The sequence below is a fragment of the Armigeres subalbatus genome, chromosome 3, assembly GCF_024139115.2.
Source record: "Armigeres subalbatus isolate Guangzhou_Male chromosome 3, GZ_Asu_2, whole genome shotgun sequence".
NCBI classification, from domain to species: domain Eukaryota; kingdom Metazoa; phylum Arthropoda; class Insecta; order Diptera; family Culicidae; genus Armigeres; species Armigeres subalbatus.
The window spans coordinates 410026872-410047275 of record NC_085141.1 but is presented as its reverse complement, the minus strand read 5'-3'; the positions used below and the strand labels follow the sequence as shown (position 1 = coordinate 410047275).

Here is a 20404-nt window from a genome sequence, read left to right as displayed (position 1 = left end):
AATGGAGATCTTCCATGTCATGGGTAGTAACGTTGCATGAACGGAATAGACGGAATAGACAAAGAGTATAGCTCAGTTCATATTGCCAAGTCAAACATAAAATTAATATTTTTGTAATTATAATACGTCTCAGGTACTCCCAGAGACCAGCAAAGGATACAGTACCTGTACCCCAGATAAGCGAAAATCGTATCTCCTTGATAAATTTATTTTCTCGTTTAACCACTTTTACGCCTTGCTCATTTTTCGCAAAAAAAAATCGGTAAGCAATTAGAAAAAATTTGCAACGGGATTTGACACATCAACATCAACAAAAATGGCGATGGGATGCTTTCACTATAGCCATAAGACTACAACGACGAGATTAGGTTGTTTGTTCCATGAAGGCTATTCCTTTTGCAATTGGTGATGGCACCTAAAGGAAAAAAAGGAGTTAGCAGGGTTCGTAATGCTCACTTAATCTCAGGAGCACAGGATGCTCCCTCACGAAAACTTTCAGGGAGAAATCACTTTTCGGGAAAGAAAAATAATCTGGAGAGTGATAACCATTTTTCGCACACTTTGATTGTCGTGGGAAATTGGTTTAGTGCCATATAGCCAACCCTAAAAAAATGCATATTTGTCAAAAACTATCCATCAGTTTCAACAGCAAAGAAGCATAAGGGGTATATTTCCTGTTAAAAGTTTTCGAGGGTTTTAAGAAAATTGCTTTATTTTCGGAGTTAGGCAAGAAACTGGCCAAATTAGGAACCTTGCCAAAAAGTGGTACAGTTACCCTACTCGTTTTCTTTCACATCCGAGCATTTTCGTTGTCATCAGCAATGCAAACGGTAGTAGCCTTTGTGGAACAAATAACCTGGTACCTACCTACATGTAAATACATAGGTCGACAGATCAGCAAGTGGTGACAATTGCAGTACAATTAGGAACCTCCAATAATTCCTTCAGCAGCAGCGAAACAGCTAGCATTTTCATCACCGTGGATTAGATAACAGCGTAAGCATTAGTGACAGCGAGTTCAGTTTACATTTAAGGCCCATCTTGACTAATTAACCACCTGGGAACAGAAACTACGGTCACACGTGGTAAAAAGTTTGGCTTTGGGGATATGATTTCTGCTGCTAGCGTTTACATGTTTTGTGAAGTGTGAAGCTTTTGTTGGAGTGGATTGTACGACAACTCCCCGAATGTAATTTCCCCGAATGCTTCTCTTTTCTTCTTGGGTGGAGCACAAAGCGTTATGTAGCAGCGATGGTGGCGAGCAAAGGCGTATGATTGCCAGGGTAGATATATTTCACAGTCAATGCAGTGAAAAACATGGATCTCAGTATAATCTGCAGTCGCCTTCATCGCCGCCGTGGTGAGTGCGACTGGGTGCAGCCGAAAAATCATTTCCAACACCGACAGTTCAATTTCGCATTCAGCCACTCACAAGTCGCTCTGACAGGCTGCTCAGTTCGCGCCTTACCGTATGACTGTGAGTGGCCCATTTAAACGCGTGGTGAATTTTTTCAATTTGCTGGGTGAATGTGTACATTTTGCTATGGTAAATTTCATCTTCGCGGCGCAGTGGGTGATGTGAGTTCTGTTGTTTACTTTTCTGCCTCTCCGGGAATGTGAGGTTGATTTCAAAGCAGGAAGAAAATAAAAACATGATATAAAAAAACATCACCTTCATCCAGTGCTGCCGAAAATTTACAACCCTGGATTGCTGATCCAGAGGTTGTGAATTAGATTCTCGGTTCGGATTAGGATGCTTTCAAGTGGGAAGCATTTTCGGCTCCTGGTGCACAGTGCAGTGTATCCATTGCACTTCACACACAAGAGACTTAAGCAACTGGCAGGCACGGGAAAGCATTCAATAACTGTGGAAATGCTAATAGAACACTAAGTTGAAGAGCAGCCCAGGTTTCAGATAGAATGTAGAGCCATTAAAGATGAAGACAATGCGTTGGAAGAAGGCAATGCTTTCTTTGAATGAACGCATTTGGTCGGTATAAGGCGAAGTTAGGAGATAATTCTTTCTTTAAATGAATAAGTTTGCTGGCAATGATGAACGCATCTGCCCGCTTTGAAGCAAAGGGAAAAGATAATGTCTTTTTTATTTCTTTATTTATTTGGTAGGCGCTCTGTGTTACTTAACCGCTACTGCAGCCAGAATCCACACAGAATCTATTTTTAGATTTTCCATTATCATTATTGATGTCGTTGCTTGTCCATCTCATCGTGAGTCCATTGTGTCCGTTTGTCCATGTCGTCTATCCAATGATCGTTGCATTGTTCGGTTGCCATTTATCCGGGTAACGTTGGAGGAATGCCTCCGAGAAGAACAAGTTGTCAGTCGTCATCAGGCAGCCGTGACGGTAAGGCGTGCACCCCAGAACACCACCGTATGGGCTGCGGATACGGCGACTGACGAGGGTTTGGTGGAGGGGCTGGGAATCGAACCCATGACCATTCGCTTGTAAGGCGAACGTGTAGCCAACTACACTACGGGACCCCCCGAGATAATGTATTCTTAAAATGAACGCGGTATAAGAGGACGGTAGTAGATAACGCCTTCTTTAGGTGATAGCATCGCCCGGTGGAAAGGAAGTGATAATGCCTTCTTCAAATGAATACATTTGCCCGGTATAAGGCAAAGAGCATAGATAATCCCTCCTTCAAATAAACTCGTTTGTCTGGAATAAAGTGAAAGAATGAGACAATGCCTTCTTTAAATGATCGCGTCTAATGGGAGTGGAGGAGATAATGACTTCATTAAATGAACGCGTCTATCCGGTATAAGGCGTCTCGAGAGAGAACGTCTGTCCGCAATAAGGCAAGAAGAGGAGATAATTCGTTCACTAAAAGAGCGCGCTTGCCAGTTATAATACAGGATTGATATGGAGCAATTATATGTTTCAAAACTGTTGCTATACAACATCAAACTTATCTAAGAAAATATAAATTTGTTTAATAGAAGATTCCGCCAAAGGTCATTCTGAAAAAGGTTATACCATTAAATATCATAACGCGAAAGTTACATACCGCCTAATGCTATTCTGGAAAAATGGATTCGGTAAAATGTTTTTCGGTGAAACATTATACATTCAATGCATATTGCTTAAGACGGGAATTTTATATAATTTTACCTTATTCTGGCTAAATTCGCCTACATCAAACAAAGAGATCACATCACATAATCCTTATTCACTTTCTTAATTCATTCATCTTTGCATTATTTTCAGCTAACGTCCATTTCTGAAGAAAGGATCGCATCTACCATTTGCTTACTTCGTGAAAATGGCTTCATTTAAAGAATTGTGATCCTTTCCTATAAAGAACGAATGAAAACATTCATTATCTAGGGAAACTAAAGACCACTAAAGAAGGGACACTTTCACAATTGGATTATTCCGAGCAGATGCATTATTCTAAAGAAGGAATTACATTCACCATTGCCTCATTCCGGGTAATCGCTTTATTTTTGTTTACAAGGATTCGCATCCACCATTGCCTTACATTTTTTAAGAGTGTATATACAGAACAGGAGTTTAATTTCGAAGATGAAAAAAATATTCACCAAAACGCTTTCAATCGGAATTGCCGTTTGAGATATTTTTTTCTCAAGTACAGCCTTTGACTATTTTAGAAAAAAAAATGCCTTGGAAAGCACTGTTCTCTGAAATCTTTATAATTTAACATACACATCTTGTAGGAACTTGAACGTACTTTTGAACCCTTCTCTTTTCGGACCTATACTGTCGATTGCGAAGACGTGGCTGCAAGAGGTACTTTACTATTACAGCATCCGTACCATATATCTATGTCCATACTCCAGCTGATCTAGCAGAAAAAATAGTGTTCCTAGAAATATAACAAACTAGCAAACTATAGGAAACTAGATGAGGTGGATAAAACAACCGTGAAAGAATTGTGAAAATCGCTTAAAAGCCGCCCGGTAACCTGCTGTTTGAAATCATGAGTCTTACACACTTAAAAAAGTTAATGTAATTTTAAATCATATCTCATGCACATAAAAGGAGCGGCTGATACGACAAGAATTTAGGTCTGATCTTAAAATTACATGAGTCAAAAATCCAAAAAAAAATACACTTCATGACGTAAAAGTAAGCCAACTTCTTCTACATCATGACGTGTAATTATGACATTGCCGTTGATCTTAAAAGAATAAATAAATAGGCAAGTTGAAAAAAGTCCCGATTTGTAAGGATGATTTGCAAGATTCGTTTAACCCAAATATTTCGTTCAATTGGAAAAAGATGTGTTCTGGTATGGAATTCATAGAAGTCAAATATATAGCTTTTTTGCCTGCATTTAAAGTTTTCGCATTTTCTTTCAAATAAATAAATCAAATAATCAACATCGCATTAGGTTTGTTTATAAAATGTTTTGTTTCGTTTCACTCAAATCAAAATTAGTTTCAAATTGAACGGCCACTAGCTTACCTGTACTCCTCGAGCCGCAGACGTATAGGTCAAATCCGCACACCAAAAAAAACAAAGCTTACACATCAATTAGTAATAATTCATAATTTTAAGATGATCCAACTAAAGGATAAAAGTGTCGCTAATAATGAAAAAATCACTATTTAGTACAATAAGATATATCCCCGCATGCGTACAACGGAGATGCATTTTTTCAACGACGGCACTGCAGAACGGCAATGAGCACAATTTATCACTTCGGCAGTACTTAACGGTTTGACGCCTTAGATTGCTGCTGCTACTTATTTACCCTATTAATTGGCGAAACGATATTCATTCACGGAAAGGATCTTTATTCACTACTTTCAACAGCACAACTCGCCAATTCCAATGTTTTTTAAAACGACACTTTTGCAACCCAACCCAACAAAAGTAAAAAAAATCATCCCTTCGTCACCATTTTTGTTGTTGAACTGAACGCTTCACCGTCGATGGTGCCGTGACCGAAGTAAAAAATCATGTAAATTTAAATCTTTCAAATTGTAAAACAAAAATATTGTATGTGTCGGTTACATATCCGAGCTGCTCAATTTGATACATTCATCAGACTGTAATTTTAAGTCGTATTATTGATTCCGTCTCTGAATATTTAGGAGTTTAAAAGATTAGGTCGCAAGTAATATATATGATTTCTTGATCGCAGTATTCGACATGTTAACAAAGAACATGTAGGTCCCATGTAGGTTTCCCATAATTCAAGTTCCATGCAAATGCTTGCACACTTGTTCATTTATATAATAAAACGTATGAGATGAAATTTGTACAAATGTACCACGCGTCTCCATCTGTTTTTATGCTTATATGCTGCTGAGCAGTTTTCAAAATCCATTCCTATCGTTTCCTCTGGAAGGCATTTTTGCCTGAAAAACACTCATGGGGACATTCAGATATCGTAATAACTTAGCATTTTAACTTATCTGAACATGCAATCATGCAAACATGCTAGTGACTTAAACGCCGTTAAAACGATGGTCCCCTTCATAATTTGTGATCAAATAATATCGGAATTTTCCCAATCAAACAAAAAACGCCAGCAACCAGTCGATTTTAGAGGTCGAGAACACATGAGCGTAAAAAAGTCTTGCTCCATTTTCTGGTACTTATCCATAACCGATTTGCTTGCAACAAGTTGCATTCGACGCAGAATCTTTTTCTATTGTTTCTTATTGAAAATGGGATCGAACTATCGGCTCGGAATATACGACCAACTTTTTTTTATTTGCAAAATTAATTTGAAAATCTTCCCCATTTTTAGGGCAGTTATCTAGTTTACTCTCAACAAGGAATAGACGCCGGGTAATCATCTTTCTACGTGGTCTGTAGAAAATGAGCCAGATCGGATTACAGGCTCAGAAGTTACGGTTAAAATACATTTTTTTGTTTGCATGTAGCGCCTCAAAAACTTTCTTATTTCACGAGCCTTTATCCTTTACTGATTTATTGCAACAAGTTGCATTCGATGGCACTGCTTCATTGTATATACAATGATCTAGATCGGACCACAATCTTACAAGTTATAGCCAAAATATTATTTTTCAAACACAAACTGCGTTTTAGAATTCACTCATTTTTCGAGCATGATCAAATAGCGCTCTGAGTAGGAAGTTAGTCTTCGTATTTTTAATAATTTAGATATTTAAAAATGTAAATAGGGTGCTGCATGGACGAGCTTTATCTTTTTCTCTCTGCATAGAAATTAGAAAACAAAAAGGGCACTATTTGTCAAAGTTGACTGTTACTGGCCTTGTTGTTTTGTTACTTTCGAAAGATAAATAAATTTGTTTATGCAGTACCCTTTTAGCAACTGATTTCAGTAGAATAAATAAACAAATAAACAAATAAATATCAAATGTAGAAATGTAAATGTAAATAAAAAATACAGATTGAAGATTTTTTGAAGTTTCAACTGACCGATTTTTTTTATAAAAGAGTGACAATGCTTATGGAAATTTAGTGAGCCTTTTCCAATTGCGTTTATTTAGAAGTTTTGACAAAATTATGTTTCTTTCTTGATCTTTGAGCATGTGCCGGGAATACCATCCGTGAGTCTATTTGATTCAAAGTTGTCTTTCATTTTCAGTAACTTTATTCATCTATAATCTATTTCAAATGCTCTGTTGCAGTTCTTCTAGCAAACGAATGAAAGAGTCATATGTGAATATTTCCCACGCAGATCAACCAATACTACTTGCATATTATCCCAGTGAACCCATAAAACCGAACTCGTAATTAATTTCGATTTTTTTTCCTGCTGGTTTCATTTCAGCTCTGCTTTTTTCCCCAGCAGTGGGCTCCGAACAACGATGCGGAAGTTCAAGAACCGCAACGTGTCCACTGCAACTGCCACCGGATCCCGATCGGATGACGATCGATTGTAAATTCTTGTCGGTACTTCGGGGCGTGGAAAACTCGACCACAAAGGATTTTCATTCTGTTCCCTCCCATCCCACCACCATGGAAGAAAAACTGCAGAATGTGTGCGACTGAAAATTAATGAACGTAATTCAATTCTGTGCTGTGGAGAGAGCGCTGGCTGTTCCGTTACATCGTGTTGTGTAAAGCCGAGGGCACTCGAAAGAATTATCATGCCTTCGCAATAAATTATAGCAATTGATCGGAGAGATACGAAACAGAATCGTCCGAATGGGACTCCCGGTAGAGCTGTGGCGGTAGTTTGGAAAACAATGATTTAACTCTCCCGTTCCTCCGTTCCGTGCGTTTGCAAAAAAAAGCACACCGGGAAAAGAACACCACTTCCGTTTCGGTGGCACGATGCGGTCAAATGCAAGCACCACTAAGCTACCAATGTGTTGTTGAAAAATGAGAATCGATGCAGTTCCGCCGTTGATGTTGCAAGCAGCAGCAGCAGCTAGAAGTGAGCTTTCCGTCGAAGCGTGGGATGAATCGTGAACCAACCATCGAGCGCACGGTCCGGTTTACAAATGGAGTGTTGGCCAAATAATAAACATTCGTAGTAACGAGAGTGGTCAGGCCGGAGCCGAGCAGGGGAATCTAACGTGTTGGCGGTGTGGGAGCAAAACGGAACGGCCTCGGAAGTGCACGGACTGCAACTGCCAGTTAGTAGTGAATGAAAACATATCAAATTGTTTGTGAAAACGTGAAATATAGTGTGGCGTAAGTTTCGGGGCGTGAGTATGTGCTATTTGAATATACACATCACCTAGAGGTGTGTGTGCTTGTGGTATCTGTAGAACTTCACTCATTCGAGAGTAGCGCATACAGATCTAACAGCTCGTAAAATATCGGTGCATTTGTTTTCTCGTACAGTGGATCCGATTATTTAACATAAAAACAACAACAGGTCATTAGAAGTTTGTGATAAGTTTAGCGATTTTATTGCTTGTCCAAGACATACGGGTTTTCTTTTCAATTTTATGTTTATGGTTTCTGTTTGTAAATCGAGCCGAAAGGAGAAGACTCTTACATACCGCACAGGCCACTTCGGCCTTAGTCTGAATAAATAATAATAATAATTCTAAATCATTATTTTGAATAGAAGAATTAACTTACTCATAGAAGATAAATTCCCCATAATTTCTATAACAGCAATTTGCTTTAAAGAATCTCTGTAGGAACAACCCTCATAGCTATTGTAGTTGGGGTAACCAAGAACTCCTGGAGAATAAATTTCGCAGAATGCTGGAATAGGCGAGCGCTTCCTTCTACTTCCCATTCCGTGCATGTCCTCCTTATGTGCTGCATAAGAATCTTGCTGTGTACAACGAAATGAGCGATATGTCCGTAGCGATCGAACAGCGACATCATCAGCATAAGAATCTGTCGCTTGCTAGGAATGATCTGATGAACCAAAATCTTCTGCAGTTTCTCCTTAATCTCTCACATGAAAAGTTACCTTTGACAGGCTTCAACACACACTCGATATGCATTAATCCATTCAGGTTGAGCGACTGCTTTTGCGAGCGAACGTCAGATGGTTTTGAGCTTTCTAGATTTCGAACCTGCTCAGAAAATAAACGTGCTTCAGCTCGTACACCATCTGGATTGTTTCAGTCGGCAGGCAGTCGTCCATATAATGGGTGTTGACGATAGCCGCCATCGGAAACTGGGACACGAACTCTTAGGCGAACTCTAAATACCTTTACAATTAATTGCATATTATTCGGCAACTAGGCCGTACGAAAACCATTTTTTTGTTAAATATCTTGGCTGTGGATATACACAGCACATGTTTCGAAATGGTCAAATTGATATGAAATTTGCGAAAAAGAATCCACGTGTCTTGGAGGGACTTGAACCTTCAACCTCCTACTCTCTAGATAGGCGTGATAACCCCTACAGAACAAGATCACTTAAAGGTCACGTTTGCGGAAAAGCCATCAGAATCCGAGTACCAAACTCCACCGCGGTTAGCTATCTAAATACCTCTTGAAAGGAAGCTTCCGAGCGTCTTAAAACGAGGCTTCTGAGCCTCTTGAAACGAAGCTTCCGAGCCTCTTGAAACGAAGCTTCCGAGTCTCTTGAAAAAAAAAGGCTTCCGAGCTTCTTGAAAGAATGTTTCCGAGCGTCTTGAATGGAGGCTTCCGAGCCGCTTGAATGGAGGCTTCCGAGCCTCTTGAATTGAGGCTTCTGAGCCTCTTGAATGGAGGCTTCCAAGACTTTTGAAAGGAGGCTTCCGAGCCTCTTGAAATGAGGCTTCCGAGCCTTTTGAAAGGAGGCTTCCGAGCCTCTTGAAATGAGGCTTCCGAGCCTCTTGAAATGAGGCTTCTGAGCCTTTTGAAAGGAGGCTTCCGAGCCTCTTGAAAGGAGCCTTCCGAGCCTCTTGAAAGGAAACTTCCGAGCCTCTTGAAAGGAGGCTTCCGAGCCTCTTGAATGGAGGCTTCCAGGCCTCTTGAATGGAGGCCTGAGCCTCTTGAAAAGAGGTTTCCAAGCCTCTTGAAAGGAGGCTTGATCCTCTTGAAAGGAGGCTTGAGTTGCTTGAATGGAGGCTTGAGGCCTCTTGAATTGAGGCTTCTGAGCCTCTTGAATGGATGCTTCAAGACTTTTGAAAGGAGGCTTCCAGGCCTCTTGAAATGAGGCTTCAGGCCTTTTGAAAGGAGGCTTCCGAGCCTCTTGAAAGGAGGCTTCCGAGCCTCTTGAAAGGAGGCTTCCGAGCCTCTTGAAAGGAGGCTTCCAAGCCTCTTGAAAGGAGGTCCGTGGCTCTTGAAAGGAGCCTTCCGAGCCACTTGAAAGAAGGCTTCCAGGCCTCCTGAATGGAGGCTCGAGCCTCTTGAAAGAAGGCTTCATAGCCTCTTGAAAGGAGGCTTCCAGGCCTCTTGACAGGAGGCCTACGATCATCTTGAAAGGAGGCCTACAGGCCTCTTGAAAGGAGGCTTCCTGAACTTCTTGAAAGGAGGCTTCTGAGCCTCTTGAAAGGAAGCCTGAGCCTCTTGAAAGGTGGCTTCGAGCCTCTTGAAAGGAGGCTCTGAGCTTCTTGAATGGAGGCTTCTGAGCTTCTTGAATGGAGGCTGAGGCTTCTTGAAAGGAGGCCTGAGCTTCTTGAATGGAGGCTTCCAGGCCTCTTGAAAGGAGGCTTCGAGCCTCTTGACAGGAGGCTTCAGGCCTCTTGAAAGGAGGCTTCCAGCCTCTTGAAAGGAGGCTTCCGAGCCTCTTGAAAGGAGGCTTCCAGGCCTTTGAAAGGAGGCTTTAGAGCCTCTTGAATGGAGGCTTCCAGAGCCACTTGAAAGGAGGCCTCTGAGCCTCTTGACAGGAGGCTTCTGAGCCTCTTGACAGGAGGCTTGAGCCTCTTGACAGGAGGCTTCTGAGGCTCTTGATAGGAGGCTTCCAGGCCTCTTGATAGGAGGCTTCAGGCCTCTTGATGGGAGGCTTGAGCCTCTTGATAGGAGGCTTGAGCCTCTTGAAAGGAGGCTTGAGCCTCTTGACAGGAGGCTTCTGAGCCTCTTGACAGGAGGCTTGGAGCCTCTTGACAGGAGGCTTCTGAGCCTCTTGACAGGAGGCTTCTGAGCCTCTTGACAGGAGGCTTCCGAGCCTCTTGACAGGAGGCTTCCTGAGCCTCTTGACAGGAGGCTTGAGGCCTCTTGACAGGAGGCTTCCTGAGCTTCTTCACAGGAGGCTTCTGAGCCTCTTGACAGGAGGCTTCTGAGCCTCTTGAAAGGAGGCTTCCGAGCCTCTTGACAGGAAGCTTCAGGAGCCTCTTGACAGGAAGCTCTGAGCATCTGTACAGGAGGCTTCCGTGCCTCTGTACAGGAGGCTTCCTGAGCCTCTTGACAGGAGGCTTCCAGAGCCTCTTGACAGAAGGCTTCTGAGCCTCTTGACAGGAGGCTTCTGAGTCTCTTGACAGGAGGCTTGAGGCCTCTTGACAGGAGGCTTCTGGGCCTCTTGAAAGGAGGCTTCTGAGCCTCTTGACAGGAGGCTTCCAGGCCTCTTGACAGGAGGCTTCTGAGCCTCTTGACAGGATGCTTGAGGCCTCTTGACAGGAGGCTTCTGAGCCTCTTGACAGGAGGCTTCCAGGCCTCTTGACAGGAGGCTTGAGCCTCTTGACAGGAGGCTTCTGAGCCCCTTGACAGGAGGCTTCCAGGCCCCTTGACAGGAGGCTTCCGAGGCCTCTTGACAGGAGGCTTCAGGCCTTTGACAGGAGGCTTCCAGGCCTCTTGACAGAAGGCTTCCGAGCCACTTGAAAGGAGGCTTCCGAGTCTCTGGAATGGAGGCTGCCGATCCTCTTGAAAGGAGGCTTTTGAGCCACTTGAAAGGAGGCTTCCGAGTCTTTGGAATGGAGGCTTCCGATCCTCTTAAAAGGAGGCTTCCGAGCCTCTTGAAAGGAAGCTCACGAGATGCTTCGAAAGGAGCCTCTTGTAAGCTTCTTGAAAGGAGGCTTCCGAGCCTCTTGAAGGAAGCTTTCCATCCTCTTGAAAGGAGGTTCCCGAACCTTTTGAAAGAAGGTTTCCAAACTTCTTGCCAGGGATCTACTGCGAATGGCGGAAAAGGCCTTTATGTTTTTCAACTGGAGGCTTTCGAATGTTTAGGGCCGAGAACCGCTGTCTTATAGGATTCTAGAACATTGTCAAACAGATCATTGTTCTAAATACATAAAGTGAGGTATGAGAGCGAAATTTTATGGCAGCAAAATAAAACTTCAAAAAAAATAGAAATTTTCCATAAACCATAAACAAGAAAATTGTCAATAAAGAAATCAGGGTATGAGCAATAAATAAATATAAAATTTCCATATGTGAGGTTATGGCTTTCAGTCTTCTTAAAACAGGACTTAGTTAACTCCTTGATAAAGGTACAATATATGTAACCGAAACGTCGGATAAAAACGTAAACCCGTTTTTGAGCATAAGAAGACTGAAAGCCATAACCTCAAATATCACCATCATAGTCGATCTCTCCTAGAAAATATAAAATTTCCACAAATAAAACAAAATTTCCATAAACAATTAAGAATTTTCCACATAACAAAAATAAATTATCACTTTTAAAAGCAAAAATAGCAATTATAAAAGAATAATTTTCCATAAAGAAATCAAAATGTTATACGAAAAAATTAAAAATTTCCATTAATAAATACAAAATTTTCCACAAAATAAATATTTTTTTCCATAAAAATTAAAAAAAAATCATGAAATAATCAATAAAGAGCAATAAAACATTAGAAAATTTCCATAAAAAAATACAAGAAAGCAATAAAGCTGATGAAATTTTACATGAACTTTAAACGCTTTAAAAAAGGAACAATCTATGGAAATAAGCACAGATTGATTGCTTTTTTATATTTCTTTATGGAAGTTTTCTAATTTTTATTGCTCTTTATTTATCATTTTGTGGAAAAAATTTAATATTTTATGAGAAAAATATTTTTATTTTGTGGAAAATTATGTAATTTTGTATTTCTAATATTGATTTATTTATGGAAATTTTGTTTTTTTTTCGTGGACTACTTTGATTTTTTTAAGGAAAATTCTTTTATAATTGCAATTTTTGCTTTTTTTTTGTTTTGGGGAAAATTCTTAATTGTTTATGGAAATTTTGTTTTATTTGTGGAAGTTTTATATTTATTTATTGCTCATAACCGATTTCTTTGTTGGCAATTTTCTATTTTTTTATGGGAAATTTCCAATTTTTTAGGGGGAGTTTTCATTTTAGTCTCACGCCGCCGGTTTCATGTTAAGAGCAATATCCTTCTAAAAAAAATTAGAGTCCTTAAAGGGTTACATATTTATATAAAATAGCACAAAAACTTGTGAAAAAAGTTATAAGCAAATCGAGATGACATTTCTTATCACTTAATAAGCCCGAAAATGCCATTTGGCTGAACGGGTTACATAACCCTGAATACCGTTTGGACAATAGTGAAAATGAACAATAGAGAAAAGTGTAGAGTGAAACATGAGTATTGAGGTGAGGAGAAAGATATTTTCAGCCGTCAGACCCATTCAACCAAATGGCATTTTGTGCCGAACGACTATTTCAGTCATACGGAATTTTCAGCCAAATAATCTTTTAGGCTGAACTACTTATCGCCTAAACGACCATTTCTACCAAACGATCATTTCGGCTAAGTGCCATTTTCGACTCAATGGTCTGTTCGGCTGTATTTCTCTTTCGGCCAAATGAGATTTTCTGCCAAACCGTTTTCGTCCTAATAACCGTTCCGGCACAAACGTTCAATTGGGCCTAATGAAGTTAGGCTTGATGACTTTTGGCTCAAAATGTTTTTTCGGCCAAATGGCATTTTGCCGAATGATTTTCGATAAAACGACCCTTACGTGATTCATGCATTTGTGTTTTCCGCCGAGTATTGTACGCTTGACAACCCCGAAAGCTCACCAGTTCGCCACTTTTGACTTGATTAGATCTTGCTTGAATCTGACGATTTTATATAGATTTCTACCGAGCTATACATAAAAATCCTACATGTTTCTTGTTGATTTAACGTCGTTTTCTGAACGGAATACCCAGAACTTTTCATTACTGCCGTCACTTTGATAAGCTTTCAACAAAGAAGAAGTATTCATAATTAATAGTGGTAATATAAGTTTTCATTACAATTAAGATCATTTTGTGCAAACCAAGGTATATAGACATCATTTTCATTATTATATTGTGTAAAATTTTTATTATCGTTTTGTTCAAATTAGAATGCAGAGCCACTAACTACATTCAGTTATCCCGCGCTTTCATAATAGTCGGAAATGTTTATAATTTGTTCCGCTGTGCGACGAAAACTGCTACCGAAAAACTCGATTAAATGAGCGTGAAAGGAAAGTAATTTGGAATTTTAACTTGAATTTAATTGAATCAAGCAGCACTAACAGTTCTCGTCAACATGAAGCATTAGCCGCCACATGTGATGCCGATGCCGGAAAAAAGCCGAATCGAAATGTGAAAGAGTTTCATCGAATTGGTAGAAGGAAAGAAAAAAAAAACAATTTTCCATGCAATTTATTTCAAATTTGTGCTATAAAGCGTGTCACAGTCACACCGTTGAAACGGTTCTTGGCGTTTGAGTCGAAAAAATCCATTGAATCGAGAAATTGGCAGCGATTGTATTCTGTTTATCGATCCAGTCGAGAAAAAAACAGGACGAAACAGCAATAAAACAAAAAACTTTCGATTTTAATGCCAATTTCGATGGAATGAATCAAAATTATCCAACCGGAGCGCGGTTCGCGATTCAGTGGTGTGGAGCAGAGGAAATCGGTGGAAAACTTTTCCCGAACCCAATCATCGTTTGTAATTTATATTGTTGATAGTGTCTGGCCAAAGCGGAAGAAGCAGTGATTTAAAGCGATCGTTCGAACTGAATTCAAATGAAGCCAATTATTTAAACACACGCTGGGGTGAATCAACGATCAAAGATCAAACGCATTGAGGCAGCAGTGGTAGGAAGTGAGGACGTTTGTGTGTGCGTGTGATAACCAACCGTGGAGCGGTGCTGTAGGACTTAGACCATGGCACCGACATCATGTGGCCCCGGGAGGCCACCTTCGTTACCAGATGATAGTGGTGGCGGCGGATGGCGCCGGCGTTGGCGGTCAACGGGAAACCCTCTGGTGGTAGTCCAGTGCTGGACTGTTTTGCTGTTGATGACGTTTATGCTGGCCGTTGACCTACGTACTGTAAATGCCGAGAAAACGAAAGCTTGTAAGTATTGTACCTCCCAATTTTTATCAGAAACATTCGTATACCTATATAAAATTTATACAACATGCATAAGAAAAATTACTTTTCCAAAACGTTTTAAGTTCCTAAGAAGCTAATTGAGGAGAAACTATCAAGTTTTATGCATTTGCGAACCATAATGTACATTTTAATTTATAACAATTTGAGTTTCAATGAAATAAGTTTCGACTGAATTTAAACTGATTATCAAGTAAACTTAACTTGATTTTTGTTTCTGATACCTTTACTTAAATTATTAAAAAGGTTTCAGGTGAATTGAAAAACAATCTAGCGATTCTATAGTGAGGGACAGAAAGAAACGTCTCATTCTGTTCCCAGTTCCTTAACGATTGAGATTGATTCCAAATATGCCAATTCTTATGCGTAACCAAATAACAACATAAACCATAACAGAACTGCTAACCTCTGTCAACTTTGGAGAATCACACAGATGCGAGGAACATTCCAAACACATGTGATCCAGGTGTAGCACAGAAAGCGAAGAAACCCCCTACTTTCAAGGTAAATTGAGTTTCTCCATGAATTACGTATACCCTCCTTTCCCTAGTTCATTGTTTTGAACTTAGGCTCCGGCCAGAATATCATATGATTACGGGCACTCGTCCTGGTGACGGATATACCGTGTGCTACGTAGATGTGAGTGTAGCACCAAAGTTGAACATAATTATGATTCTGCTTGGCATGCGGATCCACCTCCATCCGGTCATCGCATTGGCGGCACCGAAGAATGACAAGAAGCACCCCGAAGACCTGTCCGGTGGCTGTGGCGGCCGAGCCGAGTCATGGAGCTTTTCCATCTTCCGCATGTATACGACTCGGTCGGTCGGTCACCCAACCGTCACCAGGTATCTGAAGCTGCGCGTTGTCTTTGTCCGATACAGAGCAAATTGCGAATATATTCACTCAGGCAGTCAGTCCATTCGTACGGTCGTGTATGTTTGAACAGTTTAGGCGACATTCAACGGAGCACGGGTTCGACAATCACGACGATGACGACGACGGCGAAGAATATGATGGGACCGAATGCTTGGCAGGTGAGATTTCTGTTTGCCTCTATCCGGGTTGGATTTTCGTACCACTCCTAGTGGAATCCTTGCGGGAATGTGTCTGCCGGAAAGGAATCGGTTGAAGTGTGGGATGTGCTCAACGTGTTCACTCATGCTTGCGCGTTTGGAATTTAGAATCATCCAACGAAAAGTATCCAGCCGTAGAATGGCAGTAGGTAGAGAACCGATTGTAGAACAGTGCACTGGCACAGATGGAGGTTTGTGGTGAACGTTTCATTTCCATGGATGTGATGTGGTTTGGCTTCACTCTATTTTGTTTTGGTTGAGGAGGGAAGTATAGACGTAGCTAGGATTTTGGATTTATCCTATTTGGATCTACACAGTTCTATCCGCTTTAAACACTGTTTTAGTCCGTAATCTGCATTTTAAGCACAGAAATCGGACGTGGAGATTAAAAAAATCGTTCAAAACATTTGTAAAGATCAAGGTCTTACGGAAGAAATTTTTTCAAATTGAAAAACCCTGATTAATCCACCTAGCGGTGTTGGTGCCTTTCTCGTGCAAAAAGTACTAAAACATATGAGTAAATATACTTTTAGCGTGTTTTGAGCATTAGAAACAGTATTTTGGACCTAACTTCTGATCCTATAGTCTGATTTGGCCAGTTTTCAATAGCAAACAATGGGACAGGATTCCCCGCGAGAAATTCGGTAAATGATAAGTTCCGTAAAGTGTGTCTACAAAACTTTGTACACTTATACACATACACACACATACATACATACACACATAACAGACATCAACTCAATTCGTCGAGCTATAGGTCTCCGAGCCTTCTATCAAAAGTTTGGTTTTGGAGTGATCATATAGCCTTTACGTATACTTTCCATTCCCTAGAATAGACCATTTGCCAGAATGTACCATTCCCTAGAAATAGTAAAACTGGAAAATTTGATTATTCCACCAATAATGAATAATAGAAAAAGAATTATATAAAGAACGTTATTTTGCGTAACGGGTATTTGGCATTATTTACTTATGGAGGGATTCTCGGTATGATCAATTTTAATAAAAGGGATTATTTAACATACTAGACAATTTTCAGAAATATGGGTACTATTTATCAACAAATACATTCATATTCGTCTAATACCAAGCAAACTGTATAGGCATGGATATCATACATTACCAAAAATCCACTTATGATGTTTAACAGCCCACATATAACCATTCTCCACGCAAGCTACTAAAAAGAGAAATATCCAAATACACTTTATGTGTGGTCTGAAATGAGCAATTATTTAGTTTATTTATGGTTCTATATTGATTATTTTAGAGTGGAGCTATTGCAAAAAATTATACCGGTAACACATATATCATATATAAATATTATTGGCAGTGTATTTCTTCGCCTCATTCCGCAGTCGCAGACTTCATTTCAAAAATTGAATCATATCTATTTGGACAATATCACTTTAAGTCATACTAGACAGGCATTTGCTTTCATTGAAAAAGTTATAGTCTATGCAAAATGTCTACTTTTAAAGAAGGAATTATATCCACAATTTACATATTAAAACTCGGGGATGGGCAAACACCTACTTCTAGAGAAGGGATAACATCTACTCTTGCCTTAATCGGAGAAATCGCCTTCTTTAAAAAAAATGGATCATATCCACCATTGCTTCATTTCTGGCAAACGCCTAGTTTTAAAGAAGGGATCACATACACCATTGCCTTAATCCGGACAAGCGCTTTTTTTGTAGAAGGAATCATTCCCAAGCAGCACGCGCAACATCTTTCAAATAAGCGTTTGTTCTTAATAAATTGCATTGAAGACACTGGCAATACATCGAGTCACATTGAAGCCACTTCCCAGTTTCAGAAAATCACAATGTTTCATTTCCGTTTAAGTGGCGTCGCAATATTCCACCCATCTGACTTCTTGGGTGGTTTAAAATTCGATGTGTTTCATATCAGAAACAAAACAGATAAGTTGCAGAATTAATAACACTTCGGTTCATTGCTGTTACGACAATGTTTCTAATATGTTGCAAAACACTTTGAGCTCAGCTGAGCAGTATTTTATTTTTTACAGTCCCCTGCATGTTCCGTATAAGGAACAATGAAGTTACAAATGACTTTGTTGTTTATGTAGTGCACTTTTAGCAAAATCTCCAAATAGAATTGTTGGTGTGATGGTTATAGTAGAAGGTTGAAAATCTCAAGGGCCATGGTTCGATTCCCGATTGTGTTGTGTGTGTGTTTTTATTTTCAATGTAGTCGCAAGATGTTGCAAATAGGCTCCACCTCTTGTGTTTTTTATGTCACAAAAGAGTTCCAAATACGACGCGTTGTGCATAAGTCAGACCTTTAGTAAGTCCACCACAGTTGTTGTTGCTCACTGAGAAACAAGAGGTCTTGCTTGGGTTACCACCATTGCTTAATCGGTGCAATCGCCTTCTTTAAAAAAAATGGATTATTACCACCATTGCTTCATTGCTGGCAAACGCCTAGTTTTAAAGAAGGGATCACATACACCATTGCCTTAATCCGAACAAGCGCTTTTTTTGTAGAAGGAATCATTTCCACCATTGCTTTAATCCTGCAAACGCCTATTTTTAAAGAAGGGATCACATCCGACATTGCTTCAATCTGGCAAGCGCCTACTTTAAAAAAAAGGAAATACATCAACTATTGCCTTAATCCAGGCAAGAAATCACATCTTCCATTATACCTACTTTTAAAAAAAGGATCATACCCACCATTGCTTTTTCCTGGCAAACGTATATTTTAAAAGAAGGGATCACATCCACCATTGCCTTAATCCAGGAAAGCGCCACCTTCTAAAGAATGAATTACATCCACCATAGCCTTAATCCGGGCAAGCGCCTTCTTTTGAAGAAGGGATCATATCCACCATTGATTTAATCCTGGCAAACGCCTTTATTTTAAAGGAGGAATCACATTCACCATTGCCTTAATCTGGGCAAGCGCCTGCTTTTGTGTGTTAGTTGTAGAAACCCCATTAGACATCATTACATCAGTATTTAAAAAATACAACATTCCCAGAATAGCAGTGGTACTCCAAACCATTCTTGAGATCAGATATTGAAGGTTTACTACACCAATAGAGTGATTCATACGGTCCTGAGCTTGTGTGTTAGTTGAAGCAATCCCATGGGACATCATCACACTGGTATACACAAATCACAACATTCTCCATTCTCCTGCGGCACTCCGAATCATTCTGGAGTTCAGATATTGGAGGTCTACAAGACCAACAGAGTGAGTCACAGGTTTCCGAGATTGTGTGTTAGTTGGTGAAGCCCCATGGGACATTATTACGTCATTAATTAAAAAATAAACATTCTCAGAATATCGAAGGTAGTCCAAAGCCTTCTTGAGTACAGATCTTGGAGGTGTATAAGATCAACAGAGTGATTCAAATGGTTCCAGAGCTTGTGTATCAGTTGCAGAAGTCCCATGGGATATCATTACATCAGTATATAAGAAATTCATCATTCTCAGAATAGATACGGTACTCCAAACCATTCTTGAGTTCAGATATTGAAGGTCTACAACACCAACAGAGTGATTCATAGGGTCCTGAGCTTGTGTGATAGTTGGAGCAACCCCATGGGACATCATTACACCGGTATACACAAATCACAACATTCTCCATTCTCCTGCGGTACTCCAAATCATTCTTGAGTTCAGATATTGGAGGTCTACAAGACCAACAGAGTGAATCCTAGGTTTCCGAGCTTGTGTCTTAGTTGGTGAAGCCCCATGGGACATCATTAAACCAGTATTTTGAGTACAATTTTTCCAGAAAATTTACGATACTTTAAACCATTCTTGAATTCAGATGTTGGGGGTCTAAAAGACCCACAGATTGATTCAATGGCTTATGTATCAGTTGCAAAAACCTCATGAGATATCATAACACCAGTATATGAACATTATAACATTCCCAGAATATCTTCGGTACTCCAAAGCATTCTTGAGTTCATATATTGGAGGTCTACAAGATCAACAGAGTAATCCATAGGTTCTTGAGCTTGTATGTTAGTTTTAGAAGCCCCATGGGACATCATTACACCAGCATATACAAATAATATCTACGATACCATACATGAGCTATTCCAACTCATAAAAATAGTTGAGTCATCGAAGATTTTCATGTTGATCGTTTTGAATATTAATATTTGTACTCCAGGACAGTCGGAGTGTCGTAGATATTAAACGAATTCTATAGTGTGCCGGTAATGGTGTAATGAATTTTGAGATCTGTACTCAATGATAGTTTGGAGGGACGTAGATGTCGACCGAAGTATGTAGGTATTGTAGAGCTATTTCAATTCATAAAAATAGTGGGGACATAAAAGATCTTCATGTTGGTCCATTTGAATATTAGGATCTGTGCTCAAAGACGATTTTTTCTGTCGTTGAAGTTCAACGAATTCTGTAATGTGTCTATAATAGTGTAACGAAGTTTCGTGGAGCTATTCCAACCTTTAAAAATAGTTGAGACATCAAAGATCTTGTATATCGTTTTGAATATTAAGATCTGTACTCAAGGACAGTTTGGAGTGTCGTAGATATTGATCGAATTCTGTGGTGCGTCTTTAATGGTCTTACGAGGAACCTTGGAGCTATCCCAACTCATAAAACTAGTGAGGACATCGAAGATCTTCATGTTGATCGATTTGAATATTAAGATCTGTACTCAAGGATAGT

At 39.9% G+C, this 20404-nt stretch overlaps 1 protein-coding gene across 1 annotated transcript in view; it reads left to right on the top strand.

The window, feature by feature from the left end:
• The window catches only part of LOC134227158 (uncharacterized), a 331462-nt gene that overhangs the window by 84678 nt on the left and 226380 nt on the right, over positions 1-20404 (top strand). The window contains exons 2-3 of the mRNA XM_062708461.1: positions 6757-7639; positions 13778-14615. Of these exons, the coding sequence (XP_062564445.1) occupies positions 14423-14615 (193 nt within the window). The 5' untranslated portion in view covers positions 6757-7639; positions 13778-14422. The remainder of the gene's footprint in view (positions 1-6756; positions 7640-13777; positions 14616-20404) is intronic.